Raw genomic sequence first — 18,777 nt, 5'->3', positions numbered from 1 at the left:
AGGCCCCATTAGCTAAAGTGGTGCTACAGGTTAAGAACAGTTTCAGGTTAAGAACGGACCTCAGGAACAAATTAAGTACTTAACCCGAAGTACCACTGTATATATACCGTATTTTTCGCACCAGACCACAAGACGCACCTAGTGTTTGGAGAAGGAAAACAAGAAAAAAAATATTCTGAAAGTCAGAAGCCAGAACAGCAAGAGGGATCGCTGTGCAGTGAAAGCAGCAATCCCTCTTGCTGTTCTGGCTTCTGTGATAGCTGCGCAGCCTGCATTCGCTCCATAAGACGCACACACATTTCCCCTTACTTTTTAGGAGGGGAAAAGTGAGTCTTATAGAGCAAAAATTAAGGTAATTTTTATTAAATTCCCTGTTTTACAATTTAGAATATTCTTTTATACAACCTTAAAATATCTATCACTTCCCTTCTTCTCCTTCCATGGTTCATTTTCCATAGTATAAATCCCTGAATATTTTATATAAACTAAACCATTCCGTATGCCATCACAACTTCTTTACACCATTGAATTTATCTTATTGCTGCCAGAGTTTTCAGCTGCACACAGTTATTTCCCATATATTTCCCAATCTTCTCTAAACTTATGTTCTTCTTGTTCTCTTATTCTATATGCTACGTCTGCAAGTTGTGCATATCCTATCAGTTTAAGTTGCCGTTCTTCTTTAGCTGGGACCTCGCTCCATTTCCATTTTTGGGCTAATGAAACATGGGCCACTGTAGTGGCAGACATAAATAACCTTTTTTTGACACCCAATACTTAAAAACCTTCCCTGGAGGTTTTTAAGCAGAGTTTGGACGGCCATCTGTCCTGGAATCTTTAGCTGAGATTCCTGCTTTTGCTGGGGGTTCAGCTGGGGTCCCTTCCAACTTCACAATTCCAATGCTGTGCGAACAAGCCTTTTCTGCAGTGGCCCCACACAGATGTGGATGCGTTAAATCAAAACGTGATTTGGCCAGCTCTTGCCAAAGGTAGTGTGTATTGCTAGGTTCTCTAAACTCAATAAAATTAAAAAAAGAATTGGGGGGGTGATTTCACGTTTGTTTTTTTAAAAATCAAATAGATGGCAGCTTTAAAAACAATTCAGAGAGTTTTGACCTGATCGGTGAAATGGCTCCATGTTGCAGCTCTGCAAAAGGTAAAGGTAAAGGGACCCCTGACCATAAGGTCCAGTCGTGGCCGACTCTGGGGTTGCAGCGCACATCTCGCTTCACTGGCCGAGGGAGCCGGCGTACAGCTTCCGGGTCATGTGGCCAGCAGGACTAAGCCGCTTCTGGCGAACCAGAGCAGCGCACGGAAACGCCGTTTACCTTCCCGCCGGAGTGGTACCTATTTATCTACTTGCACTTGATGTGATTTCGAGCTGCTAGGTGGGCAGGAGCAGGGATCGAGCATTGGGATCTCACCCCGTTGCGGAGATTCAAACTGCCGACCTTCTGATCAGCAAGCCCTAGGCTCTGTGGTTTAACACACAGCGCACAGCTCTTAAACAATGCAAGGAACCAGGAAGTGGCTGCAAAATGTCCCACCCAGCTCCCTGGGTCTGGCACCAGCCCCGCCTGAAAATTATTCTCATGAGCCACAAATGAAAAATTGGTTGGGGCGCAGAGCGGTGCTTGGAAGGTCAAAGCTGTCCTCCTTCTTGGGACAGCTCCTTCACAGCCTCCTTGCTTCTGCTGCATGATGCAACCGGATGTTGCACAGAACCCCTCTATTTATAGCTGAAAGAAGCACCGTCCGGGAGCTTTCTGCTGAGAAGCACATCAGCAATTTCCCCCTGGGCCACAGCAGAGCAAAGAGAATCAGGGATTTCAGCTTCTCTGTCTCCACAGCTACTTCCTCAGTGACTGAAGAAAACAAAATTCTGCTCTTTTCCCCTTATGGGGTACCAAAGATCCCATACAGAGTCCTTAAGTGGGTTCCCTGTCGGTAGGAGAAAATACCAGAGCCCAACCAGAGAATATTGAGAAGCAAAGCAGCTAGTAAGCCTGATCTTTATTAAACTGTTGCAACAGGGTGCTCACCACACACACACACACACACACACACAAACACAGGAGGGAGGAGGAACACAAAACATTGGTATGCAAGCTTTTATATAGACTTTTGAAATTGCCCACCCCGTAGCCCAAGACCACCCCCCAATACAACATGCAAACCGAATCCTGAGACCAAAGATGTCCTTATCTTTTAACTGAGCAAAATGAACAAAACCAGTCTGCCATTTGAGGAGAAAGCGAGCTTTCGCTTTTCTTACGATCAGGCCTTGTGCTAAACACCAAGGCTTTCAACCAAACACACAGAGGAAAACTTCCTCTAGGCTACACAGCCAATCAGAGCATGTGCTAGCTCAGCGAGACTCACGCCCTCCCGCCTGGCTGCTAAGCAACAGCCGACATACCAATAACAGAATTAACCCTTAAAGTAAACGGAATGATCTCCGCTGCTGCACATCCAACAGGCACACCTACTCTGAACACAAGTCCCAAGCCTTTGAACAAACCAGAGCGGCTGGGACAACCCATCAGCACATGGGTAGGCAAGCTAAGGCCCGGGGGCCAGATCCAGTCCAGTTGCCTTCTGGATCTGGCCTGCAGATGGTCCAGGAATCGCCACGTGGATTGGCGTGGATTTGATTGTTTGGGGGTGTAATGGCCTGGGATTTGGGCTTGGACTCGGAACCAGAGGAGTCTCAGTCCGCACCAGATCCTCTGCCTCAGGCATCACCTGAACCAAGTCTGGGGTCTGATCCTGAAGAGTCCCAGTCTGCACAGGTTCCCCTGCAACAAGCACCAGCTGCGCCAGTCAGGGGCCAGGATGACCTCGTTGCCTCCAGCTGGGCCATCACTTACAGCTGCTCCACTACCAGTTGGGTCAGGGGAGGCTGAGGCGGTCTCTGGGTCTGGTAACCCACTGACGTCTCCTGAGCTGCAGAGACTGAGGTCTGAGAGAAGGAGAGACCTGAGTACTCGCAGGAGGAGGGCTTGCCTTCAGGCGAGAAAGGGAGGTGAGTCGCAGGGGGATCTGCCGTTACCACGACAGAGATAAAAGGCTGCCGGACCCCGTCCCAGGTTGTGGGAGCAACATTGCCGTTTGCTTGAACCTGCCTGTGACCCTGTGCCTGACCTTGCCTGGTTTCCTGCCTTGGCACTGGCAGACTGACTTCTTGCGGAGCCCTTGGAGTCAGGACAGGACCTGATCCGCGTTGCTCAGCTTTACGCCCAGGACCAGCACAGTGGGCAGGGTTTTGTTGGCGCCAGCAACGGCATTAGTGCTTGAGCAGCCGCCATTGTAAGCAGGCTCAATTCGGGCTTTGCTGCTGCCAGCCCCTCTCCGGAGCCCTTTCACGTCCCGCTGCTGCCAGCCCCTGCTGCTTGCAAGACACAGGTAAGAAGCTACAGTGGTGCCCCGCAAGACGAATGCCTCGCTAGACGGAAAACTCGCTAGATGAAAGAGTTTTCCGTTTTGGAGGTGCTTCGCAAAACGAATTTCCTATGGGCTTGCTTCGCAAGACGACAATGTCTTGCGAGTTCCTGCAGGGTTTTTTTCCTTTCCCCCCCCCCCTTTTTCTAAGCCGCTAAGCCGCTTATCAGCTGATCTGATAAACTGATAAGCGGCTAAAAGCCGCTAAAAGCCGCTAATAGCGCAAATAGCACCAATCCGCTAATCCGTCAATGGGCTTGCTTCGCAAGACGAAGAAACCGCTAGACGAAGAGAATCACAGAACGGATTCTTTTCGTCTTGCGAGGCACCACTTTACTAGGGCTCGCCCTGGGCTGTGGAGAAAGGAGGGGAGAGTAGAATGTGTCCTTTTGTTTAAAATGCATCTCTGGGTTACTTGTGGGGCCTGGCTGGTGCTCTTGCAATAGAATGCTGTGTCCTTTTATTTAAAATGCATCTCTGGGTTATTTGTGGGAATTTGTTTTTTTCAAAATATAGTCTGGCCCCCCACAAGGTCTGAGGGAAAGTGGACCGGCCCCCTGCTGAAAAAGTTTGCCAACCCTACATCCCGGAGGAGAAGGCAACCTCTGAGTTTTTTTGAAGATGAGATGGGCAGCATGGCCCCCCGAGAGATACGGACCTACCTTGTCAGTCATTTCTTCTGCCAGAGCTTCTATCTCCTCCTCAAACGGGGGATCTTCATAATCAGAATCATCTGCGGAGACAGACCAGGCATAGTTAGACTATGGAACTCCTTGCCACAGGAGGCAGTGATGGCTGTGAAAGAGGATTAAGCACGTTCATGGAGGAGGAGGAGGCTCTCCATGGCTACTAGTCATCTTGGCTATGAGTCCTGGAAGACCTGCTCCCTGCCTGAAGGTCTTTTCCCACCTGGTCTGGACTGACTCCAGCTGCAAAAGCTGAGGCTGCTGAACAGACTCTCAGACAGGGGTATTATTTAGGGGGTTCTGTTGGGGAGGGTTGTTGCTGCGGTATTTTTTTTCTGCTGTTATTGATATTGATTTCATTGATATAATTTTGTTGTTATTGATATTATTTTTCTGCTGCTGCTGCTATTATTTTAAATAATATTATTATGAGTATTTTATTTTTAAAAACCAATTTCAAAGCAGTTAACAGAAGAGTAGATGATAACACTGTAACAGAGAAAGATGAACGACAAAAAGCTTCTGAAAGCTAAAAACCAATAGACTAAAAACCAGATTAAAACCGACACCAACCCGTTTTTCTGCGATGTTGACATTTTGTGGTACGCACAAGAGTGACTTAGATTTCCAGGAATACCCTATTGTGCACCTAGACCAAAATCTATCGTCTTTTCCAACCGGAAGAGGTTTTCCAAGCTGGGCGATATTCTTTGTGCTCGCTTGACAGGTGCCAGAGTGTATCAAATGCCCGGATTTCGAAACAGAACTTCACATTCAGAAACTGAACAGTGAGGTTGGGGAAAGTGGGCCGACTTCCAAATACCCCTTTCGCAGAATCGCAGAACCGCTGCGTTGGAAGGGAACGCCAAAGGGCATCTAGTCTCCCTGTGACGGAAGGATCGCACAGCACTGAGCTTTCTCTTCCGCCAGGCACAGGCACTCACCCAAGTCCGTCTGGAAGAGGAGGGGGGGCTTCGAAGGGGGCTCAGGGGCGCTGGTCCGCTCCACGGTCTTCAGGCGGGGAAAGATCGCAGGCGGCTGTTCGGGATCTTGCAGGTGGTTTCTCACAGGAGGACTGGAACGAGAAACAACAGAGACCTCGCTTTAAAATCAGCCCCAAAGCTGGCATCGTTCTCCTGGCTCAGCCGCTTCATGAGCTCAGAAGAACATCCAAAGAGCCCAGCAGGATCAGGCCCTTGGGCCGCCAAGTCCAGCATCCTGCTCTCGCAGGGTGTCTCTTGGGGCGAACCAGAAAGCAGGATTCGAACGCAAGAGCAACGCTCCCCTCCTGCAGTTTCCAGAGGCAAAACAGAGCCATAGTGGCAGAAATCCCATAATTTAACCATGCCCTGTGTCAAGAAGTTATTTCTTTCATCTGAATCCTACAATATTCAGCTTTACTGGGTTCTAGTTCTAGTCTTAAAAAGCAGAGACATCACCTTGCCAACAAAAGACGTCTAGTTAAAGCTCTGGTTTTCCCAGTAGTGATGTATGGAAGTGAAAGCTGGACCATGAAGAAGGCTGATTGCCAAAGCATTGATGCTTTTGAATTCTGGTGCTGGAGGAGACTCTTGAGAGTCCCATGGACTGCAAGAAGATCAAACCTCTCCATTCGGAAGGAAATCAGCCCTGAGCGCTCACTGGAAGGACAGATCCTGAAGCTGAGGCTGCAAGACTTTGGCCACCTCATGAGAAGAGAAGACTCCCTGGAAAAGACCCTGATGTTGGGAAAGATGGAGGGCACAAGGAGAAGGGGGCGACAGAGGACAGGTCTTGTGCAAGACGGAAAAAAGAAATATCTCAGTCCACCTGCCAAGAAAAATAAGGAACTTATTTACGTATGCTACAACAGCAGCAAAAGTCTTGTTAGCACAAGGATGGAAGAATGAGAGAATCCCAACTAAAGAACACTGGCAAGAAAAATTGGTGAGCTATGCGGAATTGGCCAAATTGACAGACAAGCTGCGTGAGAAGGAAGTGACTTCAAGGAAGAATGGGAACTTTTTACAAATTATTTAAAAAGACAACAAAATGATCTGGACTCCTTGGCAGGTTTTGAATAAACATCCACAAATTTATTGGTTGAACATTTGATAGATAAGGCAAAGAGGGGAGCTGAGGGAAGTCCTTGGGTGGGGGGTGGAAGGGGGGAAATAATGTAACTGATTATTTGGGTTGACAATTTGGTATGTTGAAATTGTTTAGTAAAAATCATTTAATATGTACAATTATTATTATTTATTACTTATACCCCGCCCATCTGGCTGGGTTTCCCCAACCGCTCTGGGCGGCTCCCAACAGAATATTAAAAACATGATAAAATATCAAACACTAAAAACTTCCCTAAACAGGGCTGCCTTCAGATTTCTTCTAAAAGTCAGATAGCTGTTTATTTCCTTGACATCTAATGGGAGGGCATTCCACAGGGCGGGCACCACTACTGATTAGGCCAGGGGTCTGCAACCTTTAAGACAAAAAGAGCCACTAGGACCCGTTTTCGAAGAAAAAAAAACCTGGGAGCCGCAAAACCATTGTGACATTTAAAACAAATATATCTCCGGAGCCGCGATCTGACAGCGGGCGGGAAGGTGACGTCGGGACGGTGCGTGACTAACGCACGCACCGCCCCCATGCGACGTCACAGCCAGTACAGCGCCCGCCACAGTGGGGAGTGTCGGGGCGCCCAATGCGCCTCCTCCCCTCGCTAGTATCCGCCCCGGAGCCGCAGCAAAGGTGTAAAAGAGCCACATGCGGCTCCGGAGCCGCGGGTTGCAGACCCCTGACTTAGTCAAATGTTCCAAGAGAACATAGAATTTGAAGGGACTCCATCTAGTCCAGGGGTCTGCAACCTTTAAGACAAAAAGAGCCACTTGGACCCGTTTCTGAAGAAAAAAAAACTGGGAGCCGCAAAACTCGTCATTATAAAAATAACTTTTTTGTCACTTTTTATTATTTCTTTGTTTGACCCCTCAGAATTACTCCTTCTCATAGAAATAAATGTTAAATTAACAAGGTACCTTTTTTTGTGTGTGTGTTCTTCACTCCCCTTCAAAACAGTGACCAGCGTACATGCCCCTTACAATGTAGCGGGCGGGCGAGTGGGAAGGTGACGTCGGGACAGTGTGTGACTAACACACGCACTGCCCCCATGCGACGTCACAGCCAGTACAGCGCCCACCACAGTGGGGAGTGTCGGGGCACACAATGCGCCTCCTCCCATCGCTAGTATCCGCCCTAGAGCCACGGCAAAGGTGTAAAAGAGCCACATGCGGCTCCGGAGCCGCGGGTTGCAGACCCCTGGATTAGGCCCTCAAAACATTATCCTCAATTTCTTCTTTGATGTCCCAACGGGACAGGTGATTCCCAGAGATCCTTTGGAATCCATGATAATAGCAGCACTTTATTACATCTGTTTTAATAGATTCTCTTATTTGTACTTTTTTAATTCTATTAAATTACTTTGTAGAGTAAGTAATTTAAGGATATAAACAAACGTAATAAATAATAATAATAATAATAATAATAATATCACTAGTAATGTTGTGTCTTTATTCTAACAATCTGAATGTGAGCTTTTGCAGCAATTTAAAGAGAATAGAATGACAGAAAGGCAAACAGGAGAGTCAGAAAGGAACTCAAGCTTCCAGATTTTTAAATAATGGGACCAAAATCCTAGGAAGAGGCTTCTTATAACCCAATGGCTCACCTAAGACCACCATCCCATCCTCAAAGTGGTCAATGAACCAACTGTGGAGCCAGGGCAGAGCCTAGTAGCCATCGATAACCCTCTCCTCCTTGAATTTGCCTAATCCTCTTTTAGAGAAGTGCCCAGTCGCCAAGTGGCCAAGAGTCACCCTGTTGGCTCCCAGAGAAGAGACACAAAGGAAGGTTCTTTGCTGCAACCAGAAAACGCAGCAAAATTAGACTTCCTTTGCTGTTGCAACTTCCCTCTCACTGCCTTCCAAGCTCAGGACGCCACGTGAGAAGGAGGCAGTGATTTACTTACTCTCAGGAAACGAGGAGGGGGGAATTCCCCCCCTCCCCCGGGGCAAAGCGGAAAAACTAAATCACTGGTTCCCCCCAAAATAAATCATCGGTTCCCCGTTCCCTTTTGCTACAAAGCTGGTTGGCCCCTGTGAAAATACGCTGGACTAGATGGGCTCTGCAATAGCTGGGATAGCTCAGTTGGTAGAGCTTGAGATTCTTAATCTCAGGGTTGTGGGTCCGAGCCCCACATTGCATGGCAGGGGGTTGGACTAGATGGCCTTTGGTGTCCCTTCCAAGGAGGTGCAAGGACACCTAGGGACACGCTGTTGTCACAGGCCTAGATCTCCCTCTAGGGCAGACTTCACCAACCTGGAGTGCTCTTGTAGTTTCTGGACTACAAATCCCATCAGTGCTTGATGGTATGTGCCAGCTGGGACTGATGGGAGTTGTAGTCCAAAACATCGGGAGCACTGCACCCTGGCAAAGGCTGCTTTATGTGCAAATGCAATGGAGGGGATCATAGAAGTGTAGAGTTGGAAGGGAATCCCAAGAATTTGTGCAATGAAAGAATCGCAGCTAATGAATTCCTGCCACCCAACCGCTGTCTAGGAACCTCCAACGAAGGAGACTCCCGCACCTTCCGTTGGAGTCTGTTCTGTGGTCAGTCAACCCTTGCCCTCAGGCATTTCTTCCTAATGTTTAGCTGGAAACATCCATCCTTTCCAGGTCTGCCCTCTGGGGCAGCAGAAAACAAGCTTGATCCGTCTTTCTACATTTTTAGCAGTTCTTATCTGTAAACCGGGACGCAGGTGGCGCTGTGGGTTAAACCACAGAGCCTAGGACTTGCCCATCAGAAGGTTGGTGGTTCGAATCCCCGCGATGGGGTGAGCTCCCGTTGCTCAGTCCCTGCTCCTGCCAACCTAGCAGATCGAAAGCACGTAAAAGTCAAAGTAGATAAATAGGTACAGTTCCGGCGGGAAGGTAAACGGCGTTTCCGTGCGCTGCTCTGGTTTGCCAGAAGCGGCTTAGTCCTGCTGGCCACATGACCCGGAAGCTGTACGCCGGCTCCCTCGGCCAATAAAGCGAGATGAGCGCCGCAACCCCAGAGTCGTCCCCAACTGGACCTAATGGTCAGGGGTCCCTTTACCCTTTACCTTTTATCTGGAAACCACCTTGAGTTCTGTCAGGGAGAAAGTTGGAGAACGTATGGATAAATCAATCAATCAATGAGACAGTCCTTCAGATAGTTGAAGATGGCTGTCATATCAACTCAGTCTCCTCTTTTCCAGGCTAAACATTAGGGCTGGGAAAGATACTGATATATCATTCAAAACCAGTTTGAAGTCCGTATCTTGAGATCGGTTTCGTACCTTTTGACCTGGCAATATATCACAAATCATGATGTGTTTGTGTGCGCTATGCAAAAATCACGATGTGGGGGAAACCATCAAGCTAGTCAATGCCTCTACATAGCTGAAAACCAGATATCACCTTTACATAGCTACATCCTTATTTCAGACATTGTGATATATCGGTATATCGCAATGCTTAAAGTAAAGGTAAAGGGACCCCTGACCATTAGGTCCAGTCATGGCCGACTCTGGTGTTGCGGCGCTCATCTCGCTTTATTGGCCAAGGGAGCCGGTGTACAGCTTCCGGGTCATGTGGCCAGCATGACAAAGCCGCTTCTGGCGAACCAGAGCAGCGCACAGGAACGCCGTTTAGCTTCCTGCTGGAGTGGTGCCTATTTATCTACTTGCACTTTGACGTGCTTTCGAACTGCTAGGTTAGCAGGAGCAGGGACAAAGCAACGGGAGCTCACCCCGTCGCGGGGATTCGAACCGCCAACCTTCTGATCAGCACGTCCTAGGCTCTGTGGTTTAACCCACAGCGCCACCCGCATCCCATATTGTGATGTTGAAAACCAGATATCACCCAGTCCTAGTAAACATACCCAGCCAACTCCCTCAACCGAGCCTCATGTGGCTTGGTATCCAGACCCTTGATCATCTTGTTCAACCCTCTCTGCACATCTTCCAGCCGCTCAGTATCCTTCTTAAACTGCGGTGCCCAGTTCATGGCAGGGGGAGGTGTCCATTTCTTACACACACACAGAGTCCACATGAGCTCAGAAAAAAATCCCCTTTACAAAAGAGGCTAGTTAGGTTTCCAAGTTAATTCAAGAGAAGAGATTTGAGAAGTTCTCTCTTCTCCAGGAGTGAGGGCACAACTTCAAGCTCTGAAGTTGTTCCCTTTTCCTAATCAGCAGTTTTTCTAGATCTCTGCAGCCACAGCAGACCCCATTAAACGAAACCAGGCTGCTGCTGCTGCTGCTTTTCAGTTCTTTTAGCTTTTTCAAGGTTCCGCCTTCCAAAAATTACATTCTGCAATTCACTCGGCAGACCAAAACAGGTTCCCATGGCATCTGCAGACTCGAAACCTGCTTTTCCACTTGGCCGCTCGGATCTCTGCCAATCCACCACCGAGATCAGCAGCAACGAGAAACCCAGACAGAAGGGGAAAACAGGACTCACTTGAAAGCAACAAAACACAACCATCGGGCTTCTAAAACGATTCTTGCGAAAACAAACATGCACACAGGCCTTCACTGGTCCAAAAAAAGAAAGAGGAACTATGGTGTTTATTTAAAAAAAATGCAAGCCGTTTTTAAAAATGTGGGTCTCTCATTGCTTTCTTAAGTATCCTTCCTGAACAAAGATACATTGAGGATCATTCTCGGCACTGATGGATCTCTCTTGGCAAAGGGGAGCATTTATTTATGTGGTTATTATTTAAAATACAGGGTGGGTGTCTCTTGGTGGAGAAGGGTGTTCATCTCTCTAGCTGAGAGTTGGGGGGGGGACATCACTGTCCCCCAGGTAAGAGATGGGGTGGAAAGGATGGGGGCCGGTTTTTGACCTGTGGCAGGATTTGTACCTGATTACAGTGGTACCTAGTGATGTATGGAAGAAGAAGGCTTTTGATGCTTTTGAATTCTAGTGCTGGAGGAGACTCTTGAGAGTCCCATGGACTGCAAGAAGATCCAACCTCTCCATTCTGAAGGAAATCAGCCCTGAGTGCGCACTGGAAGGACAGATCCTGAAGCTGAGGCTCCAATACTTTGGCCACCTCATGAGAAGAGAAGACTCCCTGGAAAAGACCCTGATGTTGGGAAAGATGGATGACACAAGGAGAAGGGGACGACAGAGGACGAGATGGTGGGACAGTGTTCTCAAAGCTACCAGCATGAGTTTGACCAAACTGCGGGAGGTAGTGGAAGACAGGAGTGCTCTGGTCCAGGGGGTCACGAAGAGTCGGACACGACTAAACGACTAAACAACAACAAACACAGTGGTACCTCGGATTAAGAACTTAATTCGTTCTGGACGTCCGTTCTTAACCTAAAGGGCCATCCAACCTCCATTTAACCCCCCCCCCAGCAAAGCTGAGTCCATTTCACTGTCGAACAGCTTTCTATTATTACATGTGAACACCCATTTTCATTTGGTGATATTTATGAGATATTTTAAGATATATATCGCAGCTATGCTGCACTCTGATGGAGTGTCACAATGGATTTCTTAATGGTTTGCTTGTTTTTTATTTCACGCACACTGAGAAGAGACACCTATTGCTTATTTAAAAGGTGTGATTTTACTATTATCACTAAGAAGTTGCGGGCGGACATGGGATTTGTATTTTTAGGGAGAATGCACTGGTTCTTGCTGAGGTGTAAACCACACAAACAGATTTCCTGAAGCAGTACACAATCTTGTTATTACAGTGGTGCCTCGCAAGACGAACGCCTCGCAAAACGAAAAACTCGCAAGACGAAAGAGTTTTCTGTTTTTGAGTCATTCCGCAAGACAAATTTCCCTATGGGCTTGCTTCGCAAGAAGAAAGCCCATAGGGAAATCTCCGGGGACCTCTTTTAAAATGCTGGCAGTCGGGAACAAAGACTTTCGCCCACCACTGGCCTTCAGAAGAGGTCCTGGACCTCTTCTGAAGGCCGGCGGGGGGCAAAGGTCTTTGCTCCCCCCCCCGCCTGCCTTCCCGGGACAGCGGAGACTTCTCCGCTGTCCCAGGCGATCTTAAAATGCTGGGGGGCGGCAGCGAAGCCTTCGCTGCCGCCCGCCAGCATTTTAAAATCGCCCCGGGACAGCGGAGGCTTCGCTGCTGCCGCCCGCCAGCATTTTAAAATCGCCCCGGGACAGCAGGGGCTTTTAAAATGCTGGCGGTCGGCAGCAAAGCGCTCCTGTCCCCGGAGCTTGCAGGGCGAGAGGTGGGGAGAAGGGTTTTTCTTCCCACCGCCAGCCTTCAGAACAGCCTTCTGAAGGCTGGCGGTGGGAAGAAAAACCCTTCTCCCCGCCCCCCAGCCTTCAGAAGAGGTCGGGGGACACACTGTCCCCGGACCTGGTCTGAAGGCGGTTTCCATAGGAACGCATTGATTGATTTTCAATGCATTCCTATGGGAAACCGTGCTTCGCAAGACAAAAAAACTTGCGGAACGAATTAATTTCGTCTTGCGAGGCACCACTGTATTATTAACCATATTGAACTTGCATACTCAGTGCTATTTTTCCAGAAAAACAGGTGCTGGAGTTCACATTTCTCGCTCGTTCTCTTAGAATGGCAATGGCAGCCACCTGAGAGGTGCAGGAACTGAGCTCCTGAGAGCTCCGCCTGGAAACAAAAGCCCTGTCTACGCTGCTCCAGGATATAAGTTTGTTGACTTATTGTTGACCGCTTCATATTTCAACAGAAATCTCTAAGCGGTTGGGGAAACCCTAAAAGTGGGAGTTTACAAAAGACGGCACAATACGTGCCACGTGTTCGCGGCAAGCCACCACCCCACAGCGCAGTGAAATGCGGAAAGCTACAGCAGACTCTCACCACATGTGCAATCGACAACTGCAAAAGAGGCCCCTGGCCAGGGGAGCAAGAGAAGGGTGGAAAGCCAAATGAACTTGTTTGTTGCAAAGTCCCCAAATGCAATAAGAGATTCCTGCCAAACGCCAGGGACCATTACAGAAACGTTGAGACCAGAATCAGACACAGAGAGGGAGGGGAGAGCGAGTTCATGTGCAAGGAGAGTGCACTGGGGGGGAACCTGTTGCCACATCCGGAAGATCAAATGTTGACCGAAGAGAGCAACTCCAAACAGAGTGGGAGGTTCCTGCCCTCCCCCTCAAAAATAACACACACACACTTTAAAACAGCAGTTCTCAACCTGTGGGTCCCCAGATGTTGTTGGACTACAACTCCCATCATCAGTACGATAATCTTTATTGTCATTGTCCCATACAGAACAACGAAATTGAAAAATCTACATCAGACATTCAAAAACCAACAAGCCTGCTATCCCAGCCTTGTTCGCCCCTAAAAACATTTGATACCCCATTTTTAAATACAATATACTCCCATAGAGACTCCTTACACTGCATTTAAAACCAAAATCGCATTTGGATAGAAACTGTTTCTCCGGCGGCTAGTCCTAGTCTTTATAACCCTGGACCTTCTTCCAGGAGGCAGAAGCTGAAAGAGATCATTTCTGGGGTGCGCACTATCCTGCGCTATCTCTGCAGCTTTCTTATGGCATCTGGAAGCATAGATTTGATCCAAGGTGGGAAGAGTGCGCCCAATTATTCTCTCCGCAGTCTTTACAACCCTGGACAGCCTTGTTTTTCCCCTGACCGTGCAGCTCCCAAACCACAGACACAGACCATAAGTTAATACACTCTCCACAGTACAATGGTGAAATGCCATCAACAGGTCCTTTGAGAGATTGTTTTTCCGGAGGATTCTCAGAAAATATAACCTCTGCTGTGCTCTCTTCATCAAGTCTTTGCTGTTCTCTCCCCAGGTTAGGTCATCTCTCAACTCCATTCCCAGAAATCGAAACACCGAGACCTGTTCCTCGCACTTCCCCTCAATAATGAGTGGCCTTGCTAGCTAGGGGTGATGGGAGTTGTAGTCCAACAACATCTGGGGACCCACAGGTTGAGAAAGGCTTCTTTAAAAGAAAATAACACACACACACTTTAAAAGAGTGGAACTGACCTGAATGCAAAGAACGGAGGAGATCAGAAACAGCAAAAGAGGAATCCATAGAACTGGAGAGTTGGAAGGGACCCCCAGAGCTCATCAAGTCCAACCCCTGGGATGCAAGACCGCAGCTAAAGGGTCCTGGCAAGTCCAAGCTGCAACAGAGCCCCCCTTACAGGGCTGGCGTCCAGGCTCTAGGGTTACCTCTGGGTTCACTCTTGTAGACTGATGGGATTTGGGGGGGACCGGACACCCTGTTCTTGGCTTCCGGACAGCCAGCCTCTGGGCAAGCTGGGAGGGCAGTAGCAGCAGCTTACATGGGCAAATTCAAATGGGCCTAGCTCTCCCTGGGCTGCCGTCTCTATAGAAACGAGCGTCAGCCATCCATGCGGGAAACAAAGCGGCAGTAATCCTTGCTCCGAGAGGCTGAATGGAAAAGGTGTGCCAGGCCAGAGGGTACCGTCGAGCTAATAAACTTTGGGTAGAGTTCTTATCGCGGCAAAACAGAAGAGTAATGAAATTCCCTCTATACAAGATTGGGTTCAAAAGCTGACAGAATATGCAGAATTCGACGGTCTATCAGAAAAAAAATAAAGAATAAATCAAAACAGGAATTTGTTTCAAAATGGGAGGTTTTCAAAGAATATTTGAACTATAAATACAGTAGTTTAAACTCGGTTGCGGCATTTGAGGAACTTCAGTAACAGTTGCAAAGCAGATATAAGAATTAAGATATATTAAGAAAAAGCTTAATGACGATAAAAGTGTGTATTGGCAATAAGTTATATGAAATCGGAATATGGAATAGACGGGAGATTGGGTCTTTAGTGTTAAGACCAATTTATGTCTTGTTAAGAAAATTCTGTGTCTATTGTTATTGCTGTGTGGAATTCGGTATTTGTGTTTTCCCTTTTTTCTTTTCTTGCTGTATCAATAATAATAAAAAACAACTTTGGGTAGAAGCTCTGTGCTACCTTCACAACCATCTGGGGAAAGGGGTCTGGCCAACGCAGCACTAAAAGTGTGCCAGGAATGAGGATCAGCACCCCATCTTGTAGGGGGAGGAACAAAATGCATTTGGGGCGCAAAGGCAATGCCAAATGAATGCCGATTAGCCAGACACAATGAGGGCAAGAGCTGCAGCGAGGCTGCCTGCGAGAGGCCTTCTTGTGTCCGTATCTAGAGGTTTCTGCTCAATTAATATTGCAAAGTATTGTTAGATTCATATTCGGCCTTTCGTCACAAGAGCTTCATACAAGGTAAAAACACAAGTAGATTGTTAAAATAAAATAAAAGCAATAACCCTCCCCCCACTTCCCACAAAGACATTTAAAAGGCTGTAGAATATCAATCAGACAAAGTACATAGCTTGAAAAAATAATGGGAGATGTAACAGAAGCTATCTGACTACTAAGCCAGCTTTGAGATCACCCTTACAACTTTGTGCAAAGTGATCACCAGCAACCCAGGGGAACTTACTTCTGTCAAAGCATAGGATTGCAGAGTTGGAAGAAACCCCAAAGGCCATCTAGTCCAACCCCCGTAATCCCGGAATCTCAGTCTGATCATCCATGACAGATGACCATCCAAGCTTTGCTCAAAAGGAAGGAGAGAGAGACTGTTCATCTGACTGGCAGAAAGCTCTTCCTGATATTTAGTTGGAATCTCCTTCCTTGTAACGAAGCCATGGGTGTGAGTCCGCAGAGGAGAAAACACGCCTGCTCCCTCTTCCATGTGACAGCCCTTCAGATATCTGAAGATGGCTCTCATATCCCCTCTCAGTTTCCCCCTTTCCAGGCTAAACATACTCAGCTCCTTCAACTGTTCCTCATCAGGCATCCTTTCCAGACCCTTGGTCATCTTGGTCACTTTCCTCTGCACACAGAGAATCATAGAATCATAGAATCATAGAGTTGGAAGAGACCACAAGGGCCATTGAGTCCAACCCCCTGCCAAGCAGGAAACACCATCAGAGCACTCCTGACATATGGTTGTCAAGCCTCTGCTTAAAGACCTCCAAAGTAGGAGACTCCACCACACTCCTTGGCAGCAAATTCCACTGTCAAACAGCTCTTACTGTCAGGAAGTTCTTCCTAATGTTTAGGTGGAATCTTCTTTCTTGTAGTTTGGATCCATTGCTCCGTGTCCGCTTCTCTGGAGCAGCAGAAAACAACCTTTCTCCCTCCTCCATGTGACATCCTTTTATATATTTGAACATGGCTATCATATCACCCCTTAACCTCCTCTTCTCCAGGCTAAACATGCCCAGCTCCCTTAGCCGTTCCTCATAAGGCATCGTTTCCAGGCCTTTGACCATTTTGGTTGCCCTCCTCTGGACACGTTCCAGTTTGTCAGTGTCCTTCTTGAACTGTGGTGCCCAGAACTGGACACAGTACTCCAGGTGAGGTCTGACCAGAGCAGAATACAGTGGCACTATTACTTCCCTTGATCTAGATGCTATACTCCTATTGATGCAGCCCAGAATTGCATTGGCTTTTTTAGCTGCCGCGTCACACTGTTGGCTCATGTCAAGTTTGTGGTCAACCAAGACTCCTAGATCCTTTTCACATGTACTGCTCTCAAGCCAGGTGTCACCCATCTTGTATTTGTGCCTCTCATTTTTTTTGCCCAAGTGCAATACTTTACATTTCTCCCTGTTAAAATTCATCTTGTTTGTTTTTGCCCAGTTCTCTAATCTGTCAAGGTCGTTTTGACGTGTGATCCTGTCCTCTGGGGTGTTAGCCACCCCTCCCAGTTTGGTGTCATCTGCAAATTTGATCAGGATGCCCTTGAGTCCATCATCCAAGTCGTTGATAAAGATGTTGAATAAGACCGGGCTCAAGACAGAACACGTTCCAGCTTGTCAACATCCTTCTTAAATTGTGGTGCCCAGAATTGGACCCAGTATTCCAAATGGGGTCTGGCCACAGAGGAATACAGTGGTATCATTACTTCCCTTGATCGGGACACTAGACTTTGAGTAAACTGTTGTTTTAAACCACAATTTTCCCCCCCCCTTCAGTGTCTCCCCCTTCTCACGCCCATGCTATGGTCACTGGTTTGATGCAAGCTCCCTTACTGACCCTTGACTTTGTGCAAATCCAGGATTGTAATACAGCCCCACAAATCCTCCAATGGGAGCAGTGTGACGACAGCCTTGCATTTTAATGGATATAGGCAGAAAATCTGCCAGGAGTCAAGCACATTTTGCACCTGGCTATGGGCCACTTGCAACCAAGGGAGAATGCCCAGGTGCCAGGCAGGCACCAGGCAGACACATGACGTCTCCAGCACCTGGAGGTGAATGCCCAGGGATACTTGGATCTTGCCCGTTTTCACACACGAGCAACACATCCTGTAGAATTCTATCTGTTATATTTTATCTGAACAATCGGAACGAATTACAGGAACCAAAAAGGTCATTCTGAAATACCCTGGAAGCTTGGAAGTCAAATGGAATCCGTTCCGGAAGTCCCTTCGACTTCCAAAACATTCGGAAACCAAAGTGTGGCTTCTGATTGGCTGAAGGAGGCTCCTGCAGCCGGACGTTCAGCTTCCAAAAAGCGTTCGAAAACTGGAATGCTCACTTCCGGGTTTCGATCGTTCGGGAGCCGATTTATTCAGGAGCCAAGGCGTTCGAGATCCAAGGCACAATTGTACAGTCATACCTCGGGTTGTGAATGTGATCCATGTGGGAGGCACGTTTGCAACCCACCGTGTTTGCAGCCTGAAGCGCGGCGTCTGCACACGCGCATCACACAATTCAGCACTTCTGCGCATGCGTGTGACGTCATTTTGCGCTTCTGTGCATGCGCCGAAACCCAGAAGTAACCCGTTCCGGTACTTCCGGGTTCAGCACAGTCCACAACCCGAAAACGTGCAACCCGTAGCGTTTGTAACCCGAGGTATGACTGTATACAACTTTTGTGCTGTCTGGCCCCAAAATGACAACTAGGTATTCTGTTCTAGCAACTTTTAACCCTGGTTTAAGGAGCCATTTGGCGTCTAGCTTATATACCTGAGTTTCTAACACTGCAGATATGTTTTTATTCTATGGTAAGAGATTACTCAAGACGTGGGTGGCGCTGTGGGTTAAACCACAGAGCCTAGGACTTGCTCATCAGAAGGTCGGGGGTTCGAATCCCCACAACAGGGTAAGCTCCCATTGCTCGGTCCCTGCTCCTGCCAACCTAACAGTTTGAAAGCACGTCAAAGTGCAAGTAGATAAATAGGTACCACTCCAGCAGGAAGGTAAGCGGCGTTTCCATGCGCTGCTCTGGTTCGCCAGAAGCGGCTTAGTCATGCTGGCCACATTACCCAGAAGCTGTACGCCGGCTCCTTCGGCCAATAAAGCGAGATGAGCGCCGCAACCCCAGAGTCGTCCGTGACTGGACCCAGGGGCGCCGACTTATAAAAAATATTGGGGGAGCCCGCGAAAGCTCATGAATAATAAATAAGCTCATGAATATGCAGATAAAGTGGCGCCGCCTCCTCGTGAGCGAATAGGGGAGAGTGTGCTGCGCCTATTAATCAGCTCCGAAGGAAATTGGGTGGAGCTTTTGCTCAGGAGGGAGGGCAGGAGGCATGCAGCCCGACTCTGTGCATTTTGGGCTGGGGG

General features: G+C 48.1%; 1 protein-coding gene across 1 annotated transcript in view; it reads right to left on the bottom strand.

Moving 5' to 3' along the window:
- Positions 1-18,777, bottom strand: part of ARAP1 (ArfGAP with RhoGAP domain, ankyrin repeat and PH domain 1) — a 134,911-nt gene that overhangs the window by 62,943 nt on the left and 53,191 nt on the right. Inside the window, exons 4-5 of the mRNA XM_082219685.1 lie at positions 5,072-5,202; positions 4,104-4,174 (exon numbers count right to left, since the gene is read on the bottom strand). Coding sequence (XP_082075811.1) covers positions 4,104-4,174; positions 5,072-5,202 — 202 coding nt within the window. The remainder of the gene's footprint in view (positions 1-4,103; positions 4,175-5,071; positions 5,203-18,777) is intronic.

This window comes from Podarcis vaucheri (assembly GCF_965113315.1).
Source record: "Podarcis vaucheri genome assembly, chromosome: 4".
Classification (NCBI taxonomy): Eukaryota; Metazoa; Chordata; class Lepidosauria; order Squamata; family Lacertidae; genus Podarcis; species Podarcis vaucheri.
The sequence above is the reverse complement of the archived record's forward strand: the minus strand, read 5'-3'. Positions and strand labels throughout refer to the sequence as shown.